This window comes from Fringilla coelebs, assembly GCF_963513975.1.
Source record: "Fringilla coelebs genome assembly, chromosome: 6".
Classification (NCBI taxonomy): Eukaryota; Metazoa; Chordata; class Aves; order Passeriformes; family Fringillidae; genus Fringilla; species Fringilla coelebs.
In genome coordinates this window covers 47,880,895-47,901,170 of record NC_140034.1, presented here as the reverse complement: position 1 = coordinate 47,901,170, position 20,276 = coordinate 47,880,895, and the positions used below count along the sequence as shown (strand labels likewise).

Here is a 20,276-nt window from a genome sequence, read left to right as displayed (position 1 = left end):
CTCTGGGCTGCAGTAACTTTTGTTGAAGCATATCTGTGGATACAGGCAGTGGTGAAGTGGCTTAAGAAGAGTGGGTAAGGCTTGGCTTTTTGGTGGCCTGGACTGGACAGTGGGAGGTGGAGAAAAAAACAGGTTATCTGGGCTAACTCTGTCTCCCAGCCAGGGAGGGAGAATCTGTTGAGGTTCAGTTTTGGTCAGTGGTGGAGATAGAAAAGCCTACCACAGCTTGCAGAAGTGCTCCTCTGGAAGCTCTTTCCCACAGAATCCAGTCATGGCAGCTGCAGAAGGCGCAGGAGCTCCCTGCCACGGGAAAATGCTGCTCTCTGTGAATGCCCTGCGTCCTCCCCAGCCCCCACAGCTTAGTGCTGTGCTAAGGCACAAAACTGGATTCCTGGTTTCGGAATGAGAGCGCCAACGCTCCACGGATTCCTCAGCTTTGTAGCAAAGCAAGCTGAACTCGCTCTCCTCTTTTCCTTCACTTCTGCAGTCTCTAGACAGAGTTAAATTTCTCCCGGATAACTGAAGAATTGAGGCAGGCTCTTTTCCTATAGGACCCGGACTAAGAAACTTGGAGAAAAATTAGCTGATTTTTTTGGATAAAAGTGCTGAAGTTTTTTTTTTTTTTGTGAGGCTCAATTCTCAGTAACTAACCTGGGCTTCCTCGAGAGCCGTGCTGCAGCACACGACTCAATTCTGGCAGTCAGGGCTGTGAGCGGAGCACACAAAGTACTTGCTCCAAACTTGGGCATTTCCAGCAGGTAATTCCTCCTTCCCACTATCAGCGCAATTCTCGCAGGAGACTTTGTACTAGAAGAAGTTGCAAAGTATGTAATTACGTAAGCCTGTAGTAAGAGCAAGAGATACTCAGTACAGGGAGGGGAAAAAACCTGGAAGGAGGGTTGGTGCAGTTTCTGGAAGTGGCAGGAAGGCTCTGGCACTGCAGCCTGGTACGTCGGGGCTTTGCATCCTCATCCCTCGCTGGCAGCTCGTGCCCAGGCAGGGTTGCACATGACTGAGCCGTGGATGTAGCAAACCTCTGGCCACAGCATTTGAAAGCCTTTGGCCTTTTGCTGCATTAAATGCATCTCCAGCCTTTGAGAATGCTGGAGATGCATTTAATGCAGCAAAACAACGCTCAAAAGCAGATGTGTTTTACCCCCCGTTTTTTCTTGGTACCATTTCAGAGCGCTGAAATAAAAGGCCAAACCAGAGCAAAGGCACTGGCTCCTAATCCCTTCAGTTTCAGTGAATCCAAGCAGGAATGCTGCCTGACAACAGCTGAGGGTTGGGGGCTGTTTCCTGCCCTGACACCCACTGCTGAGGGGGGTTAATGGGAGGAACCTGATAGCTCCAGGGGTCCCATGGCCCCCAGTTGCTCCAGCATGGCTCCAAGACCTTTGCAAACTGATCTGTCCCTTACTCTAGAGGCAATATTGACAAAATGGAAGGATTGTTCAAATTGTTTTATTCCATGTTTACAGAACAAAAAAAAACAAAAACAAAAACAAAAACAAAAACAAAAACAAAAAAACCTCAAGAATTTATTTCTATGGGAAAAATAAGGGGGTTACTTTCTTGCAACTGTGTTATTGGCTTTTCATCTCTTCCAGTGGGATTTTACTCTTCAAGAGGTAAACAAACAAACCTAAATTGACCATTAACTGTAAATAGCCAAAGGAAGAGACTCCAAATTGTTTATACAGAACTCCACCGATGGTTGGACCCACCGTCCGGGTCAAGGGCTGCACTGAGGCACAAATCCCAAGCATGGCACCTAGGAGAGATGGCAGAGACACACAGGGTGAGAGCAAGTCCTGGCATGGAAAAGCAGAGAAGAGCACACAAGATCCCCTTCATCCCTGACGCTGCTCCCCTCCAATAGCAGTAAATCACTTCAAATAATTTCTTGCATTAATTATAGTGGGTTTGTTCTGGTTAGGGACTGCTGCAGGCACAGGGACCACTTTCCACCATGAGCCAGCTCAGCTCTTCCCTGAGCAGTCTGGGCAATCGCAGCACTGCCCAAAAGGCAAAGTGGGTGCTCTCCAGGGTCCAGGGATGCCTTTGGCACCACAAGGTGCTGCTGAATATCACACCTGGCAGGGCTGGTAACTGGGATTAGGGATGGAGAGGTAATTTCTAGGGTCATGTTTGGGCCTTCCTAGCAAATCACACAGATTCTTCCAATTTCCTAATTACCTGAGTGGGCCCTGCTTCACCCAAGCTACTACTGCCATTTATTCTCTAGTCTGAAACAGAGAAACAGCTCTCTAGCAGGAGTGAGAGGGTTTGGCCTAACTACATCTTTAAGAATAAATAAATAAAACCTCAGATAAAGACAGAACCCCCTTGAGATATTCCCCCACCCCCCTTTGCAAAAAGAGCGGATATTTCCATTTGGATGGATTTGGGAGCTCTTGCCCGGCTGGGCCGGTTCCCCCTCCAGCCGCTCTCACATTTGCATCCTTAACAGGAACCCAGTGGATGGGGAAGCACCTCCAGTTTGGCAAAGGTGAGGTTTTTTCCACGTGCAGACGGATGGCCAGGACATCCCCTGGGACACAAGGCTGTCCCACACACACCCAGTGTGCTCTTTTGTCCTGCAGTCTTTGTTCAGGACAGCTGTCATGTTCAGAGGAGCAGAAAATACCCGGCCAGCCAGCAAATCATTGGTCCCCAACGCTGGGAGGAACAGCTAGCTGGCAGTGTATTCAATAAAATTGTGCCCAGCTCTGAAATGATGTTTGCATTTTGTATTTGTATTTTTTTACTATCAGTATGATTATTTGGGCTGCTGGCATCAGTTTTCCACTAACACCACATACCCAGGAATGATGAGGAGAATGCTGTCCTGTTTGCAAGAAGAAGTGGAGCAGGAGTGTGATGTTTAACGTGGGCAGCCACGGGGAAATGATCCCCAGCTCCCAGAGAGAACAGGCAGCCAGGTGTTCGTGTAATGCCGGGCAGCGACTGCTGGGCTTTTATCAGCGTGCTTAAAATACTTGTGCAATGAGCCCAAGCCAAGGGTGTAGCCATGTGGAGAGGGAAATCTCCCGGGAAGCGCTGCCGAGCGCTCCTCCCACGCATGGGAACACAAAGGCGATGGGTGGGACCTTGCCTTGACCCTTTGCCAATGGGAACCATCCCACAACCACCAAACTCTCTGGGCAGGTTTTGCAATTATTTTTTCCCCTCTAGGTATTTGAATTAAACTAATTACTACGTGCAATTGCCAAACTGGCTCTTATGATTGAGGAGGCACTTTTTTCCCTTTCCTTTTTTTTTTTTTTTTCTGGAGCAGAAATCCATCGTCTTAAAAGCCCGGGCTCTCCCTCTGCACTTCTCCAACACGTTGCTGAGAAAGATAATTTCTGTCTAATGGGCTTAAATAAGATCCCTCGTCAGACGCCCTCGGGCTTTGGGACACTGTAAATCTCAGCTCTGCAGCACGGCCGTAGCTCTGTGGCGAAGCCGCACATGTGATAGATCTCACTGAAGGCGAGACCTTTAACTGGGACGAGTCACCGCCTCAGCAGAAAATTTCCTGAATTGCTTCGCGCAGCTCTGCCAACGCGCACGCTCACCTGCTTTACCTTCTGCACCTTCCCTGCTCTTTTTTGTCCCTCTCCAGCTTTTTTCCGTTCCTTTTTCCCATACCTGGCATGACCTGTGCCGGCTGGGAGCCCATCCTCCCCTCCCATCCCAGCTCTCCTCTGCTCCCGCCGGTTTCAGGGCTGGGTGCTGGCGGCTCTCCAAGACGGGCGACTCCTTTCCAGCTCACATCCTGTTGCCTCGCTCGGATGATGGTGCTGGCCCAGATCAGCCACCCGCCCATGGGGCAATCGCGTTTAACCATTAGGTCACTGTGGCCGGCGGCCGCCTTTGAACCTGCAAAGCTCCAGCAAAGCCGGGGGGCTCAGCGCCCCGAGCCCTGCCTGGCTGCAAACTCTCCTGCTCAGGTTCTGATGCACAAATAAGATCAGGACACATGGGCCCGTTACGCAGGGAGGCTCTGCTGGGCTTCCTGCCTCCCTCCCTCAGGAACGGGGGGATCTGTGCAGGAACAAGCCCTCCATTCTTGGGGAAGGACCCGGGCTGACAAGGAGTGCTTGTGTGAATGCAAGTCCCCCTGGGCTCCGGGCTGCCCTCCCACCAGCTCATGCGTCCAGCTGAGCAGCACGTGCGTGTGGGGCTGGATTTTCTCTTCCTGCCTTTGAAGATGAAGAGAAGGGGAAAAAAAAAATCAAAGGGAAACTAATTAAATCATTACTGCTACCTTTGCTTCTGCGCAAAGCCTGAGCTTTGAGAGCAAGTAAAGAGCAAGTGCCAAACGCATCAGCCTCGGAAGGAAGTGACCTTGGATCGGATCTAAAGCAGGCTGATGGGTGCAGGGGATGGTGCTGTGCCACCTCCCACTGCTCCCTTTGTGAGACGCCTATTTAAAATGCGAGGATGGGTGACTCAGTGTCTAGCAAGGGCGGACAGGCTACTCTCCTGCAACGCCCCATCCATCCCAGCCCCGTGCTGAGATGGACACCTGAGCTCAGCCTAAACTTCAGCTTCTTCAGAATTGCCTTTTCCTGACCCAAAGAAAAACCTCCATTGCTTCTACGGCCCCGAAGCTGACCAAAAACATCAGGAAAAGATGTCAGCAAGGCTCAAAAGTGATGCTTCCAAAGGCAAATTCTCAATGTGTGTTTTACTTGCGTTAGCTAAAAGTTGTTGCAAGGGAGTGCTGAGGTTTTCAACGCAGCAACAGGAAAGCTTTTTCATAAAACCAGATTTCCACACTCATGGTAAGGGTTTTCTAACGTGCCACCAAAAACCTCTCTCTGCAGAGCTGGTCTCAGGCTCACAGAGGAAGGAGCAGCCTTTAGGCTGCTGTATGGGTGGAGAAGCCTTTGCGGGGTGCCACCCACGGCCAGGGAAGGATGGCAGGCATTTTAGTGGCTGCATTTCTCTGTGAGACACCCACGCCATCACTGCTGCAGCTGCTGTGGAAGGGCAGCCTGCTGGCTCTGCTGTGTCAGGCATTCCTGCCTTCGCCCCAGCCCCGGCCCGGGTACATCCAAAACAAGCACAGGACCATTAGTACTGCTTCCCCCAGAAATATTGTAAGGAAAAAGCACAGTTTGAAAGGTGCAGGCCAGGAAGGAGTGGCAGAGACAAAGTTTTCCCCCAGAGCCAGTTCCCAATTCTCTGTGCCAAAGCGTCCCTCTGTGGTATGCCCAGTTTTGAGCCAGCTGTAACTCTGCATTTGTAGCAGCACTTGGCATGACATCAGCCCAGGATGGACAGGCAGGGGAAAGCCCTCAGTAGCCCATGGCATCCCCTGATGATCTGCAACCTGCTCCTGAGCATCTGCACAGCTCTGCAGACTGCCTCCATCCTGCCCTGCCAAGGGGAGACCATCCCTCCCGCCAAGGCACAGGCTGGCCTGACAACATATGCAAGCACGGAGCAGGGTGAGGCAACTAAACCCATTTTCCTCCCTGACCAAAGCTTGCCTCCGGGCTCCAAAAGCTAAGCACTGCTCTGGGTTTCCTCACAAAACCCCTTTGAGAAGAGCCTGGATGAATTCCAGCTTGGTTGTGTGTCCCAAAGCTGCTTGGTGCCCTTCCCCGCTGGCTCTCCCTCACATGAACATTGCTCCAAGTCATGAAGCAGCAAAATTTCTTCCTGGCTGGGCAGAGGGGCTGAGACTCTTCCCAGGGAAGTGAAGACTGGGGATAAATGGTCCTTACAGGTGTAAATATCCCACTTGAAAATCACAGGCTCCCAGCAATTGTAGGAGATGTAGTGGGTCAGCTCTACAAATAAACTGCTGAAGTGATTTTCAGAAAAGCTCTTCACCCAGAAACATCTCAAAAGTGCTTTATAAACTTCACTAATGGGCTGTGCAAACTACAGCTCCCATTCTTGGTAGGGTCTGCGCAGAGGTATCTGCTCAGACAGCTGCTAGGGAAGATGAAGGGGGCAGACTGGCATCCCAGAAAATCTCAGCTAAAGTAGAGACTCTCTTGGGTACCTGCTCTGGGAGCAAACCCTGAAAGAGCTTGAGCAAAAGACACAAACCAGGTTAAGCCAGCTCCATCCCTGCACAAACCCAGACAGGCTCCCATGACAGTAGGCATATTTCCTTCATCAACAGAACTAAAGCCTCAGGTATAAAGATTTAAGTGTCTACCACTGCTGTCTTGCACAGAGAAATACAGGAACTCTCCTGAAACAAGGCCAAAACAGAGAGGGGGGCAATTATTGCACCAGGCAAAGCATGTTTGCAAAGAGTAACCCAGAATCCCCTCCTGAGATACCCTGAGTTAAAAGGTGTGAACAGGCAGCCCTCTCTCACACTGTCACAGTGGAAGAGCAGTGTTTTTTGGGTTTTTTTTAACATATCTTGGCTTTCCATGGAAAAGAGAGCTTGAGAAAGCTTTCCCTTTCTGTGCCCACCACTGTGGATGTCAGCAGGCAGCACAGGACTGGGAGCACTGCCCAAGGTTGTTCAAGTCCATCCTGAATTAGCCCCAGCAGTCCCGTTCATCTGCTCTGCCGACACCCATCGTGTGCCCACTGGATCTGGGCATTCACCCAGTGCTCCTGGTGCCCCAATGCTCCACAGCTGTGGTGGGAGCTGGGAAGTGCCCAGGGGAGTCAAAGCTGAGAAAATACCAGCCTGACCTTTTTTGATGAGTCTTACCAGTGTCGGAGGAGGGCACAGCCTTGGTGAGGATGCTGTCGGTGATGGTGGCCAGCATGCTGAAGGCAAACATCATGGGGACCGCAATGATGCAGTAGTGCCACACCGTCCTCATCAGGGCCTGAGGGACAGGACACAACAGACCACAGATCATTCAACAGCACAAACGGTGACTTTGTGGCAAGAAACAACCTGGAGGAAAATCACGAGTCAAACCCATGACTTAGGGAAATGGTGGGAGCCACAATTGATGCGTGGTGGTGTGGCTTTGGACACTGTGGGGTCTGTGACAGCCTGCCATTTGTCTGCAGTGAATTATTCCAAGCATGCAGAGCAAACGATACCCTACAATCTGGCAGCACGTTTCCCCGGCACTGCTGTGGGTATTTTTAGCATCTGGGAATTAGTGACGTCCCTTCCCCCTGTCTTCTGTCTTCTGTCCAACTCCCGAGGAAATGTTGAACAGCAGATGTATGTGGTGTACTTCAGGAAGCTTCCATTACTTATACAAAACAGCCTAGAGAAGGCTTTTTGGTTCATTATCATAAATAATTAAAACTAAACCGAGCCTGTCAAAATAAATGAGCACGGTGCATTATGTAACACCGTACCTTTGGGATTTCTAATCCTGTTCTGCTGCTTCCCTGCTAATAAATTCACCAAATTCAGTAATCTGGAATAGGTCTTCTGGCCATGAGTGCACATTAGCGAGCATAATTAGGGAGAGTAATGATTTTGTTATTGCACATATTCTTAGCAGAGACATCCCTCCAGCTGTTTAATGCTGAAACAAAAGCGGTGAGGCTCCCTAAGCTGTAGGGCTGGAGCGGCTCCCAGCTCATTCACAAGCCCTGCTGGTCAAATGAATGGATTTCTCTGGGGCATGGAAAGAAATTCCCCCTTTATTGCAAGTCTTCTGCCCTAACCCATGTCTCAAGGTGTGTTATTGTGGCTGGGAAATATTTCTGTCACTGGTTTAGCCAGAAGTTTCATTCTCTGGAGTTCTCTGTCCTAAAATCTGGTCCCTGCCTCTCGGCTACAGAAGATGGAGGAGCCCAGAGACATTGCTCACTAATGACTTGGAAATGTTGAGGTTTATTCCTAGATCCCCTCTAGAATTACACACAGCCAGGTTTTTCTCCTCAAAGGGGCTCTTTGCTTACATTTTGTTTAAGATCTAGGCACTTCTGATGAAGGAACGAGAGAGAACAAAGACAGGGGAACAGGTATTTGGTACATAAACAAAAGGAAGGAGAGTAATTCCTTGGTAGGGCAAATGTCATTGCAGGACAACATTGAGGAGCTCATAGAAAAAATCCGTTTTAATCCCTCGTGGGCTAGAGCAAGTGAGCAGAAAAGAGCAGAGGCATATCTTGTGTCTCCTGTAAAACAAGGGGAAATGGCTCCTCACTTCCCAGGGGCTGAGGGAGGACCGAGCCAGGCAGAGCCCAGTCCTCGCTACTCCTCAGCTGCTGGGTGGTGAATAGTTTCTTTTGAGGTGAGCAGATCTGAAAGCATTTTTTAGGTGAGAGGCAGAATCAGGACTCTCAGCAGACAACTCAAAAAACAAATGCCTGGGAAATGCAGGCAGGATGAGGTACAGCCGGGCCTTCAGACAAGGGGAAAAACTTCCCCATCGCAACTGCCAAGCCCTCCTACAGCCCTGCCCACGCTCTCCCAGCTCCCATCTGCAGATCAGACACTGCTTCTTCCCTCCCCTCCTTATCCAGGTGTTACTGCCCAACTCCCAACCCACCCCTTCCCGTCTCCAGCTGCCTGTTGCTGGGAATATCCTGCAGCCTCTTCCCAGCTGCAGCGCTGTCTGTCTGCTGCTGCTTGTGCCAGCCTTCCAAAAACGCTCCAGCCCACCTCCCCTGCCTGTGATAGCAGGATGGGTTCTGGAGTGTCTTTTGTTAATAGCTCGCCTTTCTCCTCACTTCCATCCTTCAGGGAGGGGAACTGCTGCGTGTGGAGGCCACATGCTGCAAGGGCACAGCAGGTGGGACGCTCCTCCACCAGCAGCTGTGAGGGATTAAAAGCTTCACCCAGAAACTTCTGCACTTGGGGCTGCTGCTGTGACAGCGCTCATCCCCGCCGAGACAGAAAGCCACCCCAGAAGCGGATGTGTTCTTGGCAGCCACTTGGACAGAGCACTTCTTAACGAGGCGTCCCAGCTGCATTTGCCTATGAATAGCTCTCATGGGAAGCCACTGCTGACCCTTGTCCCCAGGGCCGTGCTGTTAGGATGTCCACAGCCCTCTGGGCTTGGCATAATTAGCAGCTCTAAGATGATTTCCCTTCCTGGCTCCTGGTTCTCCTCCCTGTGCAGCCAGTGTCAGCCTTCCTGCACTGGGACATCTGTGCTGCCCCGTGTGCCTCTCCACCTTTCTCTCCCACCTCCACCTGACTCCAGCCTTCCCTGGAGGTCAGTGACACCTCAGTGCACGAAAGCCATATAATTCATGTTGCTGCTCTGCCTGATTCCCATGGGACTGGGCTTCAGCACAGGGATTCAGTCCCAGCAGCACCTGCCCTGCACCTGGCTGGGGGTGCTCATCTCTCCAGACGGGCCAGGTCCACCTTGGTCCCACCTAACTGCTCCCACCCATCACCAAAAAACAATGGGGAGCCCTTCAAAGTCCAGGCCGTGTTCAGGAGCATCAAGCTCTGTGCAGATGTCCCATGTCAAGGGGGCATATTGATTTCAGCCCAAAGAGCATGACACCAATTGGAAGAGACCCTTCCCAAGCATTCTACACCTGACAGAATCCCCTGGAGCCTCAAAAACCTTAGGGAGAGGGACCACACTCCACCTGCAGAGCCAACCCTTGGTCTGCACCCATCCTCCCTTCACAGCCTCATCTCAGACATGATTTTGCCTCAAATTAGCTAAGGTGTGTAGGTGCCTCATCTCATCCATGTAGCTGGGAGGCACAAACCTCAACACCCTCCAGGACTTGGCCCTGAGCTCGCCATGGCTGTGGTATGGTTGTGGGAATGGCACTCATCCTACCTGCAGCAGTGGGAGCACCACCAGCGTCCTGGCAGCAAGGCTCAAGGCCAAATCCCGCAGGGAATGCTGAAAGGCTGATGTAGCTCAATTTTCCTTTCGGTCCACTGCACTGACAGGGACTGCAAGCACCTTTCCTCCATCCCCATGGACTGGGCAGAGCTATCAGTGCCCTAAACGTGGCTTATCTGAGCAAACCCAGTTCCCAGCACAGCTACCTACATCCACTCAGTTTTCCAGTTGCTGTTTGAGATTGGCATCAACCATGGCCCGTGTGGACACAACCAGCAACAGCTAACATCACTTATCCCAAAATGGAGGAACAAAATTACTGCCTCGCTGCCTCCTTCCCCAAATACTCTCATGTTGGTGGATTAGACAAAAATAAAGCCCCAGAAGGAGAGTGCACAACCTCTGCTGTCTCACTGCAATGTACAACTGCAATGATTTTTCCCCACCGCAATCTTCATTTACTTTCTGGGTAGTCCAGGAAATGCAGTTGCTGACAAGACCAGGCCAGGATTTCTGTGCAAATCCGGTGACTCAGGAGGGACGTAGCGAGTTTCTGTGCAAGATTAATATAGTTTTTAATCCCCATAACTATTACTCACACGGTTCTTTATCACGGCTCGGCGCAATGCTGACGTGGAGCGCGGCTCTGTTTGCGCAGAGGCCCAGCACAGCTGGTTTTCCCTGCCCTGAAGACCACCCGAGAGAGCCAGAGGTGGCATTTCCAGGGGCAGAGCTGGCAGCCAGGTCGCACAGACCTCGTGTCACTGCTTGTGACGTTGTCAAAGGCGTCGTGGGTGACTTCCCACCCCACTTACCATGCCTAAGCCCACGCCGGCAAAGACGAAGACGCTGAGCCTGAGCAGGGTGATCTCAGAGCAGCGATTAGCGAGCTTCCCAACCACCAAACCCTGGACAACCTGGCAAAGAAACACACCAGCACCATTGAGCCTGATATAACATAATAATTTAAACAAACTCAGAAGAGAATTGCTACTTTCTTCAAGCAAACAGGTTCTTCTTTCAGGGTTTCTCACTGCCACGGTAAATGACTGGAAGGTGTGATCCATTATTTGAAATGTTTTGTTTTCGAGAGAGAGATCCATCCCATCAGCTGGAAGTTTTACTCAGGGTGCATGCCTGAGTTTACCATCACTGCCTACTCAGCAGCAGTGACTGAAACTTTCTAAAAAGGCTTGCAGATACAACTTGTGATGTGTTTGTGAAATACAGTTAATATTACGGTCTTCGTTCCTGGCAAGACCTCTCAAAGAAAAACTGTACGTTTGTAAGCAAAGGAGGAAAATGTCTGTACCTTCTCTTGCCATTATTTTAAACTATAAATATACAAATTGGGTGGTTCATAATTTTTAGGCAGGAAACAAGTATGACGGAGATGCTAATATCCAGTCCCAGCAGTACACGCAGATGTAAAGGATGGGGAACTGGTTCTACAGATTTTAAACAAAAACTGGGGGGAGGGGGAGGGAAGGAAGAGCAAAATATTAAAATCCCAGAAATTATTTTACTTTTCCAGCCCTTTGCTGAGCACAGATTCCCTCTTTTATTTATCTGTTCAGCATCTCCCATGCTTCAGGTGATCCTGGCCCAAGTGGACATGAGAGGAGAGAGACTGGAAGAGATCATGGTTCAACAGTCTGACTGACTACAACACAGGGAAGGGACTGATAGGGATCTACTGAGTTTCCCCTGCCTTGAAAGGCTTTGTTTGATCCAAATGAAAACCCCTCTGACTTGAAAGAAGAGCTCTAGTTCAAAATGCTTTGCTTCACTTTATTTCTGTGGCAGTCCAACCTGGAGAAAACTTCAGTGGTCTGTTTGGATCAGGAATGACACTACACTACATTCGGCCTTGTTTTGTTAGTCCTTAGGCAGAAACCCAAAGCCAGCTAAAAGGAAATGAGTGCAAAATAAATAAGAAAGTAAGTTATTAAACAGAAAGGATATGTTAATCTCTATTAACCAGTCCAAAAGAAAAAGAAAAAAGGAAATAGCAATAGAGTGAAAATGAAGTTGACATAAAGAACAATAGCTACAAAATTAATATATTTCCAACAGCATACCACTGAATGGAAAACCATCAAAATCCAACCCTTCACTTTGCTTCAGAGCACAAAGGATTTTTGACACGAGGGCACATCAGCCCAAGAAGACATTCTGGCTCCCTTTTTGTCATTGTCCCTGCCTTTGGCCAGGGCTCGAGAGCTTGGCTCACGTGTGCCCAGCTGCCATGTGCCACTGGCACGGGCTCTGTGTGTCCTGCCCGGGTCATGTCACCTGTCAGGCAGCCTCTGGGACAGGAGGACCTGCTGTGGCACGAGGCTTGGACAATGCCTAGGGTGACCTGAGTCACCCTGACCGAAAGCCCTGCCATGAGAGGAGGCTGATACCAGCCCCAGCAGCTCCTACTCCGGGGGTGGGTGGGGAAACCACTGAGTGACGCTCCATTAAGCTGAGTGCTCCAAAAAGGGAGAATCGTCATTAACTTTTTGCAACTTCCCAGTCCCTCCTACAGCTGGGGCTGTGCTGAGTCACATGGGATGGGGGCTGAGCCTTGTCACAGGGCACGGATTGACTCAAGGGTGGCATCACCCGAACCCCAGTTCAGCTCTGCTGAGCCATTGGAGGAAAGGAAACATTTCCCAATTTGCCCAGACTTGAATGGCATATTTTATTGGGATACACCATGCAGGCACAGCCCAGTCCCTGCCCTTCCTTGAGTCATTAGAGTAGAGCATCAGCAACGTCCCTGGTCTGATGGCCATGGGAGTGGCATTCCCAAAAACACTGCCCTCGCTGGACACGAGCTCCCGTGGGAAGGTGACAAGCAGTGCTGTGGCAGAGACAGGCTCTGAGCAGGCAGGAGCTGGAGATGTGCAGAAGAAGCTGTCCTCAGAGTCAGCAGAGCAGAGGGATGGTCCTGGTGCCAACGCTGCCATTCCCCATGGGCTTTCCCACCACTTGGACTGTGGCAATAAAAAGCTCAAGGTAAAACAGCACTGCTGAATCAACCAGCTTGGCGAGGGGACTGTTTCCAAGGGCAAGAATGAGCCCAAGTCACCTGCTTTCCCCTTGGGGCTGGGCAGCAATCCCTAGGTTGTACAGATGGCAGTCCCCCCACGGGCTGTCTAGCCTGCCTGCCTTCCTCCCCAGCAAGGGCACTGCTGATCCAGGCAGGCAAGGCCCATCATCCTGATTTTGGACACAGAGCCTTGATTTAGGCACTAGATCATATTTCCAGTCACCAGTAAGCATGACCTCACTTTCCAGTCTGAATTTAGACCTGAAAACCCATTACTTCCAGCCTGCAATTTTCCCTGAGTGCAGAGCTCCTGGGCTGGCATGAGCAGCACATCTGGGAAGGTGAAAGGTGGCTCATGTGTACTCCCATGTAAGATTTTGGACATGTGCTGCTGGTTTACCAGAAGGCAGCGGGGACATCCCAGGTGACTTGGCCATCACCACTCCCATGGACAAGTTCTGGTAGCTGGTAAAGGAAATTTATCCTTATTTTTATTCTTACTGGTGTGTTCTGTGCTTTGTCCTTGCACATAAACTCCCCTTGAGAATGACTGTGATGGGCCTTACCCTCCTGCATTTTATTTTGCCTGGATGGTGCTTGCCTTTGTAACCTGACCTCCTTTGAAGTCGGGGAAGAGCCAGTGTACCTGGCTGGAATGCCTTCTGCCATCAATAAACAAAAGAGAGAGGAAATTGTTTGCAAGTGAAATAACAGGCACTGCCTGTGGCTGTGTACATATGTCACAGGAAAAACCAACTCATCTTTTTTTCCGCCCCCCTTTCCTTCTTTAAAGGCAAATAAGTCTCCCAATAAATGCATAAGAACAGCCAAATCTCTGTTCATCATTTTTCTGCATTCAGCAAGCTGGGGATTTGTTACACTAGTCCAGCAAATCACATGGAAAAATACTCTCTTGCCTCTATCACTGCATTTGGTTTCTGGGAAAACAGCTGCTCCCATTTGCTCAGAAAGGCCAATTACACATTTGACTGTTAACCTCTAACAAATTTCAGGAACCCCTTCTTGCAGGATGGAAAAGATTGCATTTAAAAGTCCAAGGTGCTAGCTTTTGGAAGACTTTTGAAGCACTGGCCTTGCTGCACGGGGCCGCTGCTGAGCTGACTGGCACCTGCAAGAAGCTGACCTCACCTGTGGAGGTCAGAGGAGTTGTGCAGATGCTCAGCTTCTCCTCTGAGCTCAGAGGACATGGGACTGTTGATAAAGATTCCTCAGATGCTCAGCTTCTCCTCTGAGCTCAGAGGACATGGGACTGTTGCTAAAGATTCCTCCATCAGCACTGATTGAAAGCCTGACAGAGCCCAGTGACAAAACCAGCTCCCTTTCAAACGGGAAGCTGTGAGAAGGTCAGGGAGGCAGACACAGCAGGCCAGATAAGCTGGTACAGCCCCGTAGAGGAGATGCAGGGCCCCATCCCTAGCACAGATAGCATGATTCACATCAGAAGCTGCCTCCCACGCCCTGGACCCGTATCTCGCCTTTGAAATTGTGCCGGCTGGCAGTTCCCAGGCCAGCCCGGCTGGGAGGGAGCTGCTGGGGCAGAGCTCGGGGGTCAGCACAGCCCAGGGGCTTTTCTGCACGGGCTGAACGGGGTGCACAGCCCATGCTGGGGGAGAAGGGAGCTCTTTCACTGACACAGCGATGCCAGGAATCGCTTGAGTAGTTCAGGTCTCGTGGAGGAGCGGGAGGGCGGTGGGACTGGAAGGAGGGCTGGTGGTGAGGACCAAACTGCTGAAGGCAGCACTTTGCCAAGCAGGGGGAAGAGGAGGATGGTGTGTTTTGCAAACTCCAGCCTAATCGCTTTCTTTCCCCCTCCAACCCACCCCCCTGCACAGATATAAATCCTTCAAAGCGAGGAAACTGGAGAACTTTCTGTTTGTTGTTGCAAGGTCCTTTCACTAAGTGGGTTTTCCCCCTAGGCATACCTGGCTGTAATTAAATCCCCGGCTCTTTAATCATCTCTTTTGCTGTGTAGGGAGAAAAAAAAAAGCGAGAGGGACAGACTGGTGATAAGATGATACGCAATGTAAATCTCTCCTCCAGGAATCTCTCTCATCTTTTCAGGATCGCTCCGTACCAACTTGTCCCTCCAGAAGCTGCACAGCTAGAGGTGGAGTTTGTATAACAATACAAATTTAAATGCAGTAAATAGAACAGATGTCTTATGATTTCTTGATCCTCAGGGTTATAAATATCTACCACTTTGTCCCACCCAGAGTTTTGTTTGGTGCATTTTGCTTTGGTTTTTTTTTTTTTTTTTTTAGAAAAAGTTCTTAAAGGAAAGTTTCCCCCACCCCCTCCCATGGTTTGAAATCTAAGCATCAGATGTGACTTCAGATATCAGCTGGGGACTCCAGGTATTTCACTTGCCTAATCTTCCAGCAGCATTTTCCAAGCCACATTCTACACCTGGAAGGTGTGCATGCTATCACACAAAAAAGAAAAAAAAAAAAAAAAAAGGAGTCTAGGTTCATTTCTGCCCATTACTCAAAATTAAATTATATATAAAAACCATAATGAAATTAATTATTCTCTGGAGGGAGAATGAATGGCATTTCACACTGCCAGGCATTTACTATGAGGGAAATCTCATTTGCATGGCTTCTCAGATGAGAGGGCTCTGGAAGCCCAGCCCTGGAGGACAGAGGGATTGTGTCCCTGACGGGCTCTCATAACTCTTGCCTGGAGACCTACCAGTGATCAGATAAAGATGCTTCAAGCACATCATGAGCAAGGGAATCTCTGCAGTGCAGGCTGCCTGGTGCAGAGGCAGCTCTCCCGCTGTCTGCCCTCCTCTCCTCATCTCGTTATCTCCCACACGACTTCTCTTCACCTGGCCCAGTCCCAGCTCATCAGACAGCCCCACACTTTCAGGGTGCTTCAAGAATCACTGCAGAGACCTGGATTGCTTGAATTACCCCCATGGGCTACTTTCATTTCCTCAGCAGTCCATTCCAGCTTTGGTCCTATTCCATTTTCTAAGCCACAACTCTGTTTCCTCATCAGACATTTCTTGTCTCACTGATGTCTCACTGCCTTCCCACACCCCCTTTTCTGACCTTGCCTGGCTGTGTCCTGACCCAGAGACGAGCCCCCTTCCCACCCCCACTGCACTTCACCCTGCCCACACTTTCCCATGTCCCCTGCTGTCAGATGATGCTCACCACAGGATGAGCTGAGGCTGAGGAGCTCTGGATGGGATCCCTCAGTGATGCCTGAATTTGTGTCTAAACCAACATCCTCCATCTGCAGAGAGGGCAAACACCTCACACCTCCTAGAGGGTCTGTGTTTCTGTGCTGATTCCCCATGCAAAGAGCTGTTTGGGATAGCAATGGCAAAGAACTTGAGTTGCCTGCTTTAAATTAGGACTGACTCAAAGCCTCGCAAAATCTCCTCTCTAGGTACTCTGCAGCTGGCTTGAATGAGAGGAGTGAGGAGAAACAGATTGTTACAGTGCATTGGCCACTTCTCACCACAGCAGGTCAAATGAGGTTGGGAAGCTGAAAAACTAGATTAAGCAATTGGAGCATAATATCCTTGGGGTGGGAGAGCAAGGCAGGAAGACACCATCACTATTTGAGTCATCCTGGGATTGCTGATCAGGCTGGGAAAGGGAGCTGCAACATTGCCTTCTCTAAGAGGAATATGTAAGTTTTGAGAATGTTTAATTTAAAAAATAGAAACTACAATAACACAAAGAAATAATTTCCCCCTTAATTTCCTTAATGTCCCCCTCCAGCTATAAAAGTCCTTAAACACTATCTTTTTCAAGTCCAGGAAGAGATGCAAACATGGGGGACAGGTTTGCCCTAACAGAAGGGCTCGGGGCAAGTCCAAGAGGATGGGAAAAATCCTCACAATGATTTACAGAAGGGCAAACTAAAGAGTAAAAAAAAAAAAAAATCAAAGCTGAGTATCTGGCTGATGAAATTCACTGAAAATTACATTGTATTCCTTCTGAATAAAGCTGTCATTTAGTCAGTGAAGTGGGGAAGCCAGTCAGCAGATATTAATCATCGTTCACCTATCCAGATGGGTGGAATTCACTTGCACCCTAATCTGCATTTGTATCTCAGCAGTATCAATTCACTGTACAGCAGAAACAAATGCATCTGAAATGGCAGCTTAGGTAACACAAGCAGCTCTGGGGCTCAGCAGGACAGAGCCAGCACACTTCTATTCCCTGCAATCCAAGCAGAAAGCAACCATAAAACATTAACACAGACACCATCCGCAAGAGATATCTTTGGGCGGTTCTAGACAGATACCTGAGTAAAAACATTAATTCTAATGTTTTACAATAATTTAAAAGCCAGAGAGTGAGAGTTCACTTTGGTGCAGTTGAGGATCTTGTCCTGCATCAACCAGAGCAGAGTTTGGCGCTGCCGCTGTGGGACAGTCTTTGCAACACGGATAGAAACCGCATGGATGTATGAAAGAAAACTGCCTGGCTGATGAAAGCCAGTTTCTGTGTCAAATGTCCCAAGGCAAAGACTCCCAGCAGAGCAGATGCTGCACCTGAGCCTGCAGGGCCCTGCTGGGTTGGATTGTGGCAATAGGAACGACTGGCCTCTGTGGGATGAAACGCTGTGACTCTGGGAAGGGTCAGGTCCCTGGTTAGCCCTGGCATCTGACCATCCATGGGGAAGCAGAGTGGATGCTGTAATTCCCGTATCTTCCAGGGCTGTGTCTCTGTGTGGGTCGCCCCAGCAGGGCAGAGGAGCTGACCTTATCTACAGCAGTTTCAACCAAACTAGCCTGGGGAACAATGGCACTGAAGGCAGGCAGCTATTCCAGACATAACAGCAGTATCCTCAAGACAGATATCCTGGACCTAGCAGCAGAGTCCAGGCTCCATCTAGCCACACAAAGCCACTCCTTACAAGAGCAATTGCTGCCCACGTTACCCACTCTAAACAAGCACACCACAGCCATGCTGCAACTCCAGATCTTATTTCTGCCTATGTAACAGGGGTTTAAGTGGTGTGTCTTAAGTTAAAAGCCCAGCTGTGGGGAGTCCTTCTGCATTCAAATGGGGAAGAAGATGTGGGACAGTGACTTGACCCCTCTAAAACCTGAGGGATTCCTGCAGATCCTGGTCTAGGAGGCAGCATACAAGGCTAACCTAGGGAAAGCCTCTGAAAGCAGTGGAGTGTGGGTCAGAGCTTGCTTGTACACTGACAAACTGGTCTTCTTTCCTAAGAGGCTGAATGGGACTGCATTCAGCACGTTGGAGATGCTCACAGGACCAAGAGACAGCTAGTCCAAAGCCACCCTCACAGGAGGGACATGGCAAAGGCACCATCTGCTCAGCTGCAGCCAGTTAATACTGCAGAATCCAGCTGCTGGTGTACAGCCCTGCCTGCCTGCTGCTTTACCAAGATGCCCAGGTTTGGTGAGAGCAGGCCAGAGCCCAAGTAACTGGCAACACCATGCCAAATCTAAATCCCAAAGGAAGCAGCTTAAGCTGCCATTCCCCGGATGAGAAGCTCCCACAGGAACTCTGTGGCAATACCCAGGAAATGAAGAGGATTTAATAACAAGACCACTCTCCTTCAGGATATTGCTTAACTTGCATTCCTACCTCGGGGCTTGGTTATAACATCTGCTGCTCTTTCTGCAAAATTATTAAGCCTCTTCCTCCAAAAGGAACACTCTGCTATAGCACAACACTGCACATTCTTGGCCCTATTACTGCCTAATTCAGCTGACTTCCCTTTTACCCATTTTGCTAGTCTCCTCACCATGTTCTGTCACCCACCTTTCTGTGCTTTGTTGGTTTTGGTTTTTTTTTTGGGAATCACAAGCTTGCTGTGCTTGTTTCCATGCAGCAGAAACAAGTTCTTCCACACAGTGAAAACACCAGTAAGGTTGTCTGCTTCCCTGAGTATGCAGGGTGCTACTATATAAACGTAAGTCAACTCACCTGCACCAGGAAAAACCTCAGCCAAGGCACTTTAGCTTCAATGTAGGTTGTGTTACAAAACCCAGGACATATCAGTCCAAGGAAATTTTAGCTCTACAGCTTAAAGATCGACAGAGAGGGACAAGGGGAAGAAAGCTTTCAGGACACTCCTTGCTCCAATTTCTTCCCATTCCAAGGAACAGAATAAATTTGGAGTCACTTCTCTTTTTGAAGCTAAATGCCATATGGCAGAGCTAGGATTTGCCTGTCAATAATGCACCTGGATTTGGAAGAGCATGTGTCCAGAAGGTAGTGAATTAGGCAGCAGTGTGGCAAGCTGATCTGTCTAAGAGGGGGACTTGCACTTCACTTACCATTTGAAGGACACCAAAATATGACATCAGATATCCAGACTCCACTGCTTCCAAGCGAAAGAAATCCATAGAGATGATGGAAAACATGATCATGAACAAACCTGGAGGGAGGGTTAATGCAAAGAGTACATCAATACACTTGCAGTGCACATAATAGCCCAAACCCTGCTCCCAGTCACCACCAGTCCAAGTCAGTAGCTCTCCCTGGGTTTGCCAGCACTGGGTATAAACATGAGCACAATCCTATTCATAGTCATTGTAGTAATTTAATCTTTAAATGTTAACTTTTTTATCCCCCTTACTTTCATCTTTAAGTAATGTGACTATGTAGGCTGTAGTTTCAGCTGTTAATTATAAACTGGTAAATATTTGTATCACTGAAGCCAGGCTAACCATTAAGACAGCAAGAAAACATTTGTTCAGACAAGACTGTAACCATAAAAATAATCTGATTGGATTCCTCAGCCCGTTTGCCTGACTTCAGATATTAACTGTGGGGAGCAGCCCAGTGACATCAGCCAAAATGCAGTGGTTTCACTGCACACCTCAGCAACAATGTCTGGGGCACGTGAAAAATCTCCTGTGAGGACCATGATAGCAATGTCAACACTAGCAGTCAGGAAAGCCCGGGCAGCAAGAGCACAGACCAGGTCCGCTTTCCAATTGTGGCAATTTCTGCAAAGTGCAACAGAGAACATCCACTCAATCTCAAATGAAAATACAATAGCGTGTTTTCCCCGCTGCCAAACAGACACAAATACAGGCGTGCTTGCACACGCTCCCAGTCTTACAGAGAGAGACATCAAATTAAAAATATTATGTCAAAACACTGTACTTCAAGTGTGGTGTGGGGTAACAGCCTGCTGCTTCCCCTGGTGTCTTGTGCACCTGAGGTGGACCAAGACAGTAGGAAACTGGGGCTCCTCTCTGTGTGTGAAGAACCCCACGGTGTGCCTGTCAGAGATCACTGATCCTTCCAGGAAAGAAGAGGCCAGATGACTTTCAGCAGTCCTGCCTTTCCTGGTAAGATCCTCTGAGTTATAAAGACTGGGCATAAAGGGAGCCTTATTCCTCTCCTTCCTGAAAAAAACAGAGTGCAGGAGGCAATGCGTGAGGACTGAGAAGGCAGCTGTTGGCCTGGCAAAGTGACATGGCATGGGAAGAATTTGCCAGCTTTTCCTGGGAGGATGAAGAGGGTGATCCCAGATTGCTGGTT

General features: G+C 49.4%; 1 protein-coding gene across 1 annotated transcript in view; it reads right to left on the bottom strand.

Moving 5' to 3' along the window:
• Nucleotides 1-1,383: 1,383 nt before the first annotated feature.
• Nucleotides 1,384-20,276, bottom strand: part of SLC67A1 (solute carrier family 67 member 1) — a 58,066-nt gene continuing 39,173 nt past the window's right edge. Inside the window, exons 7-10 of the mRNA XM_084207881.1 lie at nt 19,061-19,161; nt 10,538-10,639; nt 6,701-6,821; nt 1,384-1,774 (exon numbers count right to left, since the gene is read on the bottom strand). Of these exons, the coding sequence (XP_084064007.1) occupies nt 1,587-1,774; nt 6,701-6,821; nt 10,538-10,639; nt 19,061-19,161 (512 nt within the window). The 3' untranslated portion in view covers nt 1,384-1,586. The remainder of the gene's footprint in view (nt 1,775-6,700; nt 6,822-10,537; nt 10,640-19,060; nt 19,162-20,276) is intronic.